We start from the raw sequence: 11,850 nt of genomic DNA, 5'->3' as shown, positions 1-11,850 counted from the left end.
GTCTGATCTGGTCTATGGGCCTCTCTGAAGTGTAATAATGGACAGAGGCTTTGACAGCGTGATGAAGGCTGTGTAATCATCATCTTCCTCGTGTGAGACCACAGGCTGCTGGAGAATGTCCTTGTGCTGCCTGCAACACATCTCTGAATCTTTAAAGTGAATAAAAACAAGAGCTCAGCCTTGGTTTTCCTCTAAAAGCTCACACGAGAGGCCTTTAATATTTCATAAGAACCAAAGAAGAAGCTCCAGCAAAACAGACGCAAAAAATGCAAATGAACAACAGCACTGTGTGAACATGGACAACTAACTTCACCCAAACCTGCTCACTGTGCGTGTGTGTGTGTGTGTGCGTGCATGTGCGTGCTTGCATAGGAGAGAGAGAGACAGAGAAAGAGAGAGAGAGAGAGAGAGAACACTCCATGATAACAGAATATTTTAAAAGAAAATAACAAAAGTCAAAAAGATAGACAGACAGACAGACAGACAGACAGACAGATAGATAGATAGATAGATAGATAGATAGATAGATAGATAGATAGATAGATGTGTGTGTATTGTTTGTCAATTACTGATTCTGCAAATATGAATAACTATATATATATAAAGAGTTTATTTCAGGAACTCCCCAGATAATAATAATAATAATAATAATTATTATTATTATTGTCATTATTATTATCATTATTATTATTATTGTTTTTGTTGTTGTTATATTAATAATAATAATAATAATAATAATAATAATAATACATTAATTCCTATATGTCAATTTTATTATATCATTTTTAATGAATTCATGTTTGTATTATTATCATTTCACAGCTTATATTTTAATAATAATGCCCAGTATTATCATTCCATACCTTTCAGTCAGATTACTGTTGGTCCATTAGAGAAATTCTGAGTGGTTAATGTAATCACACTCAGCACCTCTTTTGAACTGATTAGAGGCTGAGAGGCAGAGGACACAAACACTTTTGCTTGATAAAAGTTGAGCTCAATTCGAGGGCAGGTCCCTTCATCTGTAAATGAAACGCAATTACGTCCAGCCCATATGATATTCTATTAGATTATATAGCGCTGGTCGGTCTCTGGATAGTCATCAATCACCTCCAATCGAGCTGTCACACACACTCCTCACACACAGCTCCGCTCCAGCTGCGGGAACGCGCGAGAGAGAGAGAGAGAGGGAGAGAGAGAGAGAGAGAGAGAGAGAGAGAGAGAGAGAGAGAGAGAGAGAGGGAGAGAGAGAGAGAGGGAGGGATGGAGGGAGGGAGAGAGGGAGGGAGGGAGGACCTAACATCATCATTAATTTGAGTGTGTGAGCCCGGGGGCCCCTCGCATGTCCAAGCAAGTCACACACACATACACACACACACACACACACACACACACACAAACACTCCTCCCCGAACTAGTGGTGCTTCACTATTTACTGTACAAATGGAGTAAGAAGATGAGGAGTTTATTTTATTTTATGAGTTTATGAGGAGTTGTGTTTATTAAGTGTGTGTGTGTGTGTGTGTATGTGTGTGTGTGTGTGTGTGTGTGTGTGTGTGTGTGTGTGTGTGTGTGTGTGTGAAATTACAACAGATCAGAGGATGTGAAAGATGGCTTATCTAGATTGGAATATTGTGTTGTTTGTATTGTACACATAAGTACATTTACACAAACTTATAAACAGATTTAATACTAAACAAATGAGTGTATTAATTATTATTACTGAAATAATAAGTATTTTAATATTAGCACAGCAACAATTTCAATATGCCATAGTGAGTAATAAATTAACGCTAAGAAAAACAGTGATATATAACTGCTCAGCTTTTTCTTTACTATACTTCTTTAATAAGAATTTGCCACTAAACAAAAACACTTAAAAAAATAGTACTGAAAAAATACCAACTAAGCAAATTTGTAATGAACATTCTGACTGTACACATAGGGAAATTAGTTCTGTGCGTTTCAGTACTATATGCATTATTACTAAACAAATTAGAAATATACTATATAACTTAGTACTGTATATACACACTACTGTACAAAACAGTTCTGTACATTTCAGCAAGGAGCATATGAACAAACACTATATTGATTTGAGGTCTGTACACATACTGTTTAAATTAGTATATTAGTAATAAATAAGCTAAATAAGACACTGTAAATAATAACTGATTTCATCCTTCACTCAGATCAGGCATAAATGTAAACATTGTATATCTCTTTGTCTCTATGTCCATTTCCTTTTACTTTATGCTTTACACTCACTTTGTGAAAAATGGTGTTAATCAACACCTCAGCAGTAACACACTCATTCATCTCCAAAACAGGTGAGCATCACCTTACAATACACAGCTACACCATTTCCTTCCTATTCACACTGGCACACCCTTCATTAGTGATGCTTCAACAGGGTTCTGAGTGAATTAAAGCCCACACCGGGGACTGGGCAGTTGTGGCAATGTTTCCTGATGTTCCAAAAGTGAGATTAACTGGTGAATCCTAACAACAGGAACAGCTTCAACAAAAAGAAAAATAGAAATATATATATATATAATGGCTAACCCTCACCCCCACCCTCCACTCTCACTCACCCCAAACCCAAAGCAACCCAGCCCATCTTCCCCATCACTGGCTCCTTTTTTTTCTTCCTCCCCACAAATGCATATTAAAGTTAAGAGTCCTGCTCATTTTTGAGAGGCTGTGTTTTTTTCTTCTTCTGACGTCAGAGTCACAGGACGTTTAAAGCGTCGTGCGTCCGGGCTGACGTCTTTTACACTACTTTTATTATTTTTACCCCCTTCCAAAAAAAGAAAAAAAAACCCCAAACCCTCCACAACAACAAAAATATGCCTTTGTGACATGGAGGTGATGAATTGCTGGACAGCAGCGCAGTGGGCTCCTCAGCAGGCGCTCGCGCAGCTTTGAGGGACTGAGGAAAGCGCGTGCCTTTTCTGCGAACCATTTTTTCTTTTCTATTTTTTTATTTTTATTTTTTTGTTCCTTTATGTTTCGACTGTTTTAATCCTCTCTTTATTTCTTGGTGCGGCGCGTGCCATGCCAGCGGTGCGCTGCGTCCAGTGAACGAGCTGCTGTACCTTTTTTTCTTCCCCGCTTATTTTCTTTTTCTCTTTCTGTCTCTCTCGTTCTGCCCCCTGCCTCTCTCTCTCTCTCTCTCTCTCTCTCTCTCTCTCTTTCTCTCTCTCTCTGTTTCGCCTCCTCTCCCTCTTTTCTCTCTCTCTGTATTCCTCTTTCTTTCTCTCCGTGGACCCTGCCATGTCCTATCCACAGTTCGGATACCCCTACTCGTCTGCGCCACAGGTAAGCCGCGTCCCGGGACGCTTTATCATTCCCGGTTCCCGCACCTTCCTTACACCCCTCGTGCGCTCGTGCCTCGTTTTCGGGAGGGGGCTGGTGGGCAGATGAAGGGTGGGAGAGTCTACGGTTGGGATTTTAAGTCTTGCTTTTCGTTTCAGCACGTTTTGCCGCGTTTTTTTGGAGACCCTGCGCGCGCGGAAACAAGTGGCGAGGGTGTTTATATTTATTTCTTTTTTTATTTATTCACTTAGTCATTTTTTGGCAGTGAGCCACAGCTGAGATGTCATTGGGGAACTACAGAGTGTAGCCTACTGCCAAAAAAAAAAAAAAAAAAAAGTCCACAGCGTACGCTGTCTGTCCTCGCTGAGGCGTGCGCGCTGTCACCTGAGCGAAAACGGCGTCTCGTGCCAAGTTTGGAAATCCTGGGGTTGCGATGGCTCTTCAGAGTCTGTAGCGGCACCCAGGAGAACACTGACTGTGTTCGTTCAGCTCTCAGGTTCCGGAGTTCCAAACACAACGCGTACAATGAAAAAGTTTATTATTGCGGTTTTGTTATCGTCAGGAACGGCGTTCACGTGCCAATAAATGTATGCTCGTAGCACACAGTGCACTCTCCAGTGATCTGCTCACACTGAAAGTCTTCAACTAAATCCTTACACATCCAGGTTAGGGGCTCCCCAAAGTCTCCAGTCTAAAACTGTACAGGGCTTTATTTCACATTGTGGGGTTCCTGGGCAGTCCTCAAGTGGGTGATGCATGTTAATGTCAAAAAGCACATTGAATTATTGGTATTAATTTGTTTGTGCGTTAAATTCACTCCTGCATCTTGGACCAGGACACTGCTGCTCTAAATCCCACACTGTTCATGTGAAGTCAGTACTGTTTAGGTATTAGTGCCTTCTGAGATAAGCTAGATTAATATTTACACAGGGTATGTTACACATCATGTTCGTATCTTGTTTTCTTAATGTGTGTATTGTTATACCGAAGATATACACAGCAGACCTGGATGCAGCTTTGTAGACCCTAACCATCACTTTGGATCCCGCAGTATTCTTTAAAGTTTGAGAGAAACTGTACATCATAATAAGTGTGTGATTTGCTGTGCCTTCACCGGGGTCTAATCTGGTAAACACACTGTTGCTTTTTCTTGTACCGACATTGCATTATCTCAACCCCACCCTCTCTCTCTCTCTCTCTCTCTCTCTCTCTCTCCCTGTCCTTCCAGTTCCTCATGACCACCAGCTCTCTGACCTCTTGCTGCGAGTCGAGCTCCAGGTCCGTGCCGGACTCCGGAATGGCCGCCTCAGCTCAGCCTCCAGTCTACTGCCCAGTGTATGAGAGCAGGTTGCTGGCCACCGCTCGGCACGAACTGGTCTACGGCAGCCCGTACACCAGCGGTCAGAGCTATGGCAATTACGTCTACGGCACTGACGCCTCGGCTTTCTATTCACTGGTGAGCTCCCACTTGTGAATTCCAGCTGATTTCTATGTGTATGTGTATCTATCCTGTGGCTGTGATATATGTGTACAATGGATACAAATATGTAGCCTAAACCCCATGAGAACTTAGTGCTGGTGCGTCTGAAATGTTGCACTTAATGAAAAGGTCTAATAAAGGTTTTAAATCATCTATTTCAGGGAGCATTTGACACTAAGGATGGGACGGCCTCTGCGCATGCGGGGATCACTCAAGCTGCAGCCTACTACCCCTATGACCCCACCCTGGGGCAGTACCAGTATGACAGGTATTGAATATTGGCCTTCATTACTTGCCCAGACGATTGCCAATTAAACAGAGCAACACTAGGCAGATCCATTTGAAAGATTTGTGATATTGTGTATTGACTGAATAATTACACGGTAAATACAGAAATGCCCTGTTTCTGTTATTATTCGCTAACTGTTCTTCTTTGCTCAAGCTCATGCCGTGTTTTAGTTCAGTTCTATCCTAATCTGGACTCGGGTTGGTGTTGGTTATTAACATTTATTCCAGACACAACTGAAGTTGAAAATAAAAGGACTGTTATAATATCGGCCGATAGATATTTCTGTAAGTTATATTTCAATAAACAGTTCTTTGGTGATACAGCATTATATTAGAAATTAGTGCATACTAAAAATGACATCAGTAATAGAACCATGATTACATTTTAAAATATTGTATTTTATTAATTTACAGTAGATATACCTTTTTGAATTTGGTACAGGCTGCTTGTCAACACCAGACGTAATTAGACCAGAAGTAAAGGTTTTATTATATTATATTTATTATATTTATTATTACACTCAAAGCGATTTCTTTGCTCACTTCAGCTCTCAAACCATTTAATCCATATTTGCTCTTAACCCACGTGAAGTGGCATGACTACAGCAGACATCCGTTTAAATGTTTATTTCATGAACCACCCCCCAAGGGCTTTAGCTCTGTTGATAGTGTTCAGAATATGGAGCATTTTCAGTGCACACATTCCAACACTCCAAATTCAAATACACTTTCCAGCACTCCAAAGCTTTGCTCACAAGTCCGTTTTTCATCTTCTGTAGATATGGTTCCATGGATGGAGGAACCAGGAGGAAAAACGCCACTCGAGAGACCACCAGCACGCTCAAGGCCTGGCTGCAGGAGCACAGGAAGAACCCGTATCCCACCAAGGGCGAGAAGATCATGCTGGCCATCATCACCAAGATGACACTCACCCAGGTCTCCACGTGGTTCGCCAACGCCCGCAGGAGACTCAAGAAGGAGAACAAGATGACCTGGCCACCGAGGAACAAGTGTTCGGATGAAAAGAGATATGGGGAGGATGAGGAAGGCTCACAGGAGGACCAAATCAAAAGCGAAACGAATGATGACGGTCAGCTTCCTGTCCTTGCTTTCCAATAGCAGTCCAGTACCCTGTTGTCCACTATGAGATCCTGAAACATTATAAATGTTCTTCACAATCAAACAAATGATTTGCAGGAGTGGTTCTGTAAAAATAGCCACTGAAAAGTTATTGATGGGACTAAAACTACACTTTCAGTGGTATCACTGCAGAAGAACCCATTTCGGTTCTATATGACACTGCTGGATGTCGTTTATTTAGGCAGAGCTGGTATACTGGACTCTATGGTACATTTTGGATTGACATAAGATTCATAACTTTGTCATAAGTATTCATCATTCTTCTAGCATGTCTACACAACTCCTCAACTAACACTTCTTCTTCTTCTTCTTCTTTGTCAGAGAGCAGAAGTCGCGAGGATAAGGAACTTCAGCTGAGCGACCTGGACGACTTTGACGCCATCGAGTCTGAAAGCTCAGAGTGTGAGCTGAAGCATCAGTTCCACATGAACACACACCTGGCCACCAGTGAGCACCTCAAGGACACTGCCCTGAAGCTGGCCATTGGACCTTCTCTGGAAGGAGACCGTGACCTGGCCAAGAACTGTTTAAAAACTGCAGTTGCTGAAGACCTGGAGCATGATCCAGGCGACCTGCGGCAGACCAAAACCTGCTTCCAGCAAGGCCACCAAGTGCTGGACAACAAGCCACGCATCTGGTCGCTGGCCCAGACGGCCACCTCTTTGAACCAGACAGAGTACCCGTCCTGCATGCTCAGGTGTCAGCCCCCCATGTCCTCCTCCCCCGAGGCCTCATCACCCAGCAGTGGTCTTGACAGACAGCAGGACTCCCCAGTCACGACCCTTAGAAACTGGGTGGATGGGGTTTTTCACGACCCCTTGTTTAGACACAGCACTTTGAACCAGTCCCACACCAACACCTCGGTTTCTTGGACCACGACCAAAGGCTCCATCCTGGAGACAGGAGCTCCGGAGCGCACCGGAAACAGCGGGATAAAAGGACACACAATAGCTTTGCAGCATCAGGAGCCCAGTAAGGATAACTTGGCTTTCCCCAAAGTGATGAACAAAATGTTTTGCTCTTAACACAGCAGTAGGAACGATGACCACAAAAAGAACCAGGGTGGGTTCGGAATACACTACTGTGACCGCTGATCAGAGAAGTCCATTTCTGAACTGTACTGGGATGGGTCCAAAAACCTACAGGACAATTTTTTTAAATATACATATATATATATATATAAATATATATTTGCTTGGTCATGGGGAGTCGTATGTATTAACTGTTCTATTGACATCTTCACTTCTAATGCGATCAGTTTACTAATATATATTTAAAATATTTATTTATTTTCTTTTTTTTTTCCTCTGTTAAACTGCGCACGTTAAGGTTATGTAAATGTATGACTGGAAGTTTAAGTTTTTAAAAAAGTTCAAAAATGTTTACAGTTTTATATTACTTAACTTATTAGTTTTATTATTATTATTATTATTATTATTATTATTATTATTATTATTATTTCTTGGGCATGCATTTGTTGATAGTCTTTATGGGAATTTTTTGGTTACAACTCGGACATAAATCGGATGACTTGCGTGTCACTGTTAAAAAAAAAACAACAAAACAGAAAAGAAAAGAAAAAATATATCACACAAGTAGCCTACACACAAGTTTCCTTTAGAGCTGGGGGCTGTTTTGAATTTGTTCACCATAATAAAGGGTCGCTTTTGGCCGAGCGGGTCTGGTCTTTGTGTGATGGAGGGAGCTGTCCGCGGTGCTGAAATACTGAGCTTACACCTTGTCCTCTTATCATCTGAATGTGACTTTAGAAAAACAAGGGAGAGTGCTGTGTTATAACTTACTAAATATCATTGTAAATATCTTTGTTTTCTATCTCAAAATTTGTAAATATAAATTGTTACACTTTATATATGACATTTTAAATCCACTCCAGAGAACAACCAAACTAAGTATCCCATGTTTTTATTTTCACAAAATAGACTTGCTATACATCAGATTAATGCTTCCAATTGCCCTCTCCAGTGGGTTTATAATCGAAGTCAGTCATTGTGTATCTGTGTGGAGGAGCAGTGAGGATGGGCCTCATTAACCCAGGTAATTGGGATGTAGTCTGTCATATCTGGCCTCAACTTTATCGATTACTTCACTCCAGCTGATAATATTATTGAAAATATCAAATCCTCACTGATGCCTCTGTCAAAGAGCCATAGTTTTCCAGGTCAGGCCGCTGATACAGGCTTACAGCAGAGATCATTGGAAGTGATTTTTTTATTTTTTATTCCTGACACTTAACCCTTCAATTTCTGAAGCTCCTTTCTTTCCTCCAGCATCGCCGTCAGTGAGGGGCTTTTTTTCCCCACCCAGGGCACGTCTGGAAGTGAAAAGGGCATGAGAACCTGAATTAGTTGCTTCAGATAAAAGGGCAAAAACAGGGAGTCGAGGGTAAGACTTGACAGTGATGGTAAAACTGTCGTCCCGCGGGGGAAGGTGTCCGGCCGGAGGAGCCTCGATAATGAATTTTAATGCCAAAGGCAAAAACGATTGAGATCTCCTCTCCTTTTGGACAAAGCGTGTTTTCTCTTTGATGGAAAAGAAAGGGGGAACATGTTAATTTGAGAAACAAGTAAGATCAAATACAGATAGAGCAGCCTTTTATCAAATACATATCACTGACCCTACACAAGAAACACAAATAAAAATAACTGAATTAAACAGATTAAAATACTATACTCCAAGAAATATATTAGTAAATAAAATACTCCAATAAATACAGTAGAATGATAAATATTGAATTCTAAATTAATAAAATTGAGAGGTACTGAGAGGTCAACAATGGTATTGTTAATAATAATAATAATAATAATAATAATAATAATAATAATAATAGTTATTGTAGTATTTATAGTAAATATTTATATAAATATTTATAGTATTTTTAGAAAACGTATATATTGTAGTAACAGTAGTATTTGTTGTAATAATAATATGTTATAAATAATATTTGAAAAAAGCTATTATCTAGAACTTAGGGGAAATAGAAAGACTATGCGCTGTAGATTATTATTTGTAGTAGTATTATTCTTATTAATATTTCAATAACAATAATAATGTATTGTAAGCCATAAATAATAATAATATTAATAATAATAATATGATGATGATGACTGACAGAGAAGAATATTTCTGAATAAAACGTTTACACCATTTTACCAAGAAATGTGAGTGCATGAATTTTTGTTTGTGTAAAGAAGAGAAAGAAAGAAAGCGAGAGAGAGAGAGAGAGAGAGAGAGAGAGAGAGAGTGGGGTGTGTACAGCTTGACTAAATCATTCAGCCGTGCCAAATTCAACCACACAGTGGATGGGGAATGCTAAATTAACAACGCCTTTTTACATAGGGGCCAAATAAAAGTGTAATCAGTGGCGCGTTACTTTTCATTAAGCGAGTTTGACAGCAGCACCATTCAGCCTCAACGTGGGAGAGCAGGGGCCGGGCAAATAAACTGCTCTCCAACCCAGAGTCATAAGATAATTCCTAAAGCTCCATTAACAACTCTTAGCCTCGGGAAATGGGCTCCCTAAGAACATCTCCAGATCTAAAAGCTTTATCGACCTGCGCAAACCTCCACTGATGGTTTCCTTGTTTTTTTTTTTTTCCTACTCCATTTATTTAATTTATTTATTTCTGTTCAACTTAAGGGACAGGGACGTCCAGTGGTGGTAATAGACTTCGACACAACACATTAACCGGAGAAGGAGAAACGGGCCGAGTAAAGAGGAGGATTTAAAGCTTTAAGCGACCAATTAAAGGGTCTTTTAGGGTCACTTTGGGCCAGCTCATGTAACCACATCATTGAAGGCTTGAATGCATAATTGTATGGCTTTTAAAAATGAGTGATGCATGCTGCAATTACAAATGACTAGCCCAGCGATTCCCGCGAGTTTTGCAGTCCTGGCCCTTTAATCCCCCTATTCCGGTATAGTCAGTGTAAGATAAAAAGCTTGTATCTCCATTTGACTTCATTCTTTTACTTCATTTCTACTAACTGTAAAACTGGACTGGTTTAAACTATTTAAAGTCACAATCTACTTGAAGATACAATGCTTTGTTCTAACAGCAAAGATATCTTAGTGTTCTCTGCTCTAACACATTTAACACAACATCTCATCTCCTTATCAAAACCTTTATGAGGTTAAAATAGGATGTGGCATCAAACAATAGAATACGGGACATAACCTATAAGAGCAGGACTGAGAAATACTGGTGTAAATGTAGGATTTGTGCTATTAATGATAATAATGCACCTGTACAGTACCTGAAAGTGTACATTTAGCTTTGAGTAAATAATATGAGGTCCAGCAATTGTTGCCTTGTCACAATATCTTTCCTCTCATCCATCAACTAATAACAATATCAATGTTAGGACTGCAAGACTGATAATGTCTTTACTAAAATTATACAGGGAGCACCTGTAAAACCAAAGAGAAATACGTATAAAAGGTGTTCAAACACTGTGGTTTTATCCCTGAACAGACTTCGTCATATATATTAATGTCTATAATCTTTCTATAACAAAGAAACCTCCCAAAAACAAAGAAACACAAAAACAAACAAAAACATCAGTCCAGATCCCAAATGATGAGAGTGGCAGTAAGAAATTCCTTAAAATTTTAGAATAAAAGGTTCACCTTCATGAGGCAGTACAGAACATGTTTTAAAACAGAATTATAAACTGTTAAAAATGTTGTTTGAATCCTTTTTTAAAAATGGCTGCCACCAGTCTGGGACCCATTGTGTTCAGCATAAATCCAATTAAAATAACTGCTTTTATAAACTGTTTAATGGTGATAGATTAATGAGAAGAACATAAGGTCATGACACGTGTAGGCTGCTATTGCTAAAACTTCCCCATGGCTGCCAGAATTGTCCCTCTCCAGAGTGATTGTTTATGTCCTTTTGTGGATTTGAGTGTGGAGCTTCATTCAACACCTGAGGAAAGCCACGTAATTGAACGACTCATTTGCTTTGAAACATTACATCACTAAATGCACCCCCAGTGCCTTCATTCTTAAGAAAACCCATGAAAAATTCCTTTACCATGGGAAATGTACGTATTACCACATGCCAGTTTGCACAGGATTACTGTAAGGTGTGGTTATTTTTTTGCTGTTCGTTTTACACTATAGATAAAAGGCTCCAGGCCCATTCCTAAAATGGAGAACACACTCCACATTCTTTAGACAGGACCAATACTTCAGTAATAATCGCATTACCCCAATTCCACAGGTAAAACACATCCCACTCGAATAGGGCTAAAGCCATAAAACTATTTCCATATGTCACTATAGACTTGTCCTCAAATTTGGCTTTAGACTGTTAAATCTGCACATTGTAAGGCGACTTTGTGTGGATATTTGTCCACTGTCATAAACAAAAGTGAGCACAACTGAACCGAACATAATGACTTGAATGGCCATGTGTATTTGCACATCATTACCAACTTGGTGGGCTTGGTGTTTGCAGCCACGGCCGAATTGTCAGCGCACGTTTGGTCTTAATTAATCTGTGGGAAAGCTAATTAATAAAAAAGCAATTACCTTCTTTTGCACGGACGGGGCTGTGGAACGCTGACACAGCGATTAGGCTCAACATTTGCTTCAGTTA

General features: G+C 40.0%; 1 protein-coding gene across 1 annotated transcript; it reads left to right on the top strand.

The window, feature by feature from the left end:
- The first annotated feature begins 3,276 nt into the window (after positions 1-3,276).
- Positions 3,277-7,251, top strand: irx4a (iroquois homeobox 4a). The gene is made up of 5 exons (XM_066684102.1): positions 3,277-3,321; positions 4,547-4,774; positions 4,960-5,066; positions 5,866-6,176; positions 6,548-7,251. Exons 1-5 carry the CDS (start codon positions 3,277-3,279, stop codon positions 7,249-7,251), a joined length of 1,395 nt encoding a protein of 464 aa, XP_066540199.1.
- The last annotated feature ends 4,599 nt before the right edge of the window (positions 7,252-11,850 follow it).

Source organism: Hoplias malabaricus, chromosome 10 (genome assembly GCF_029633855.1).
Source record: "Hoplias malabaricus isolate fHopMal1 chromosome 10, fHopMal1.hap1, whole genome shotgun sequence".
In the NCBI taxonomy this organism is placed as follows: domain Eukaryota; kingdom Metazoa; phylum Chordata; class Actinopteri; order Characiformes; family Erythrinidae; genus Hoplias; species Hoplias malabaricus.
Note: the sequence above shows the minus strand (reverse complement) of the source record. Positions and strands in the feature narration are given on the sequence as shown.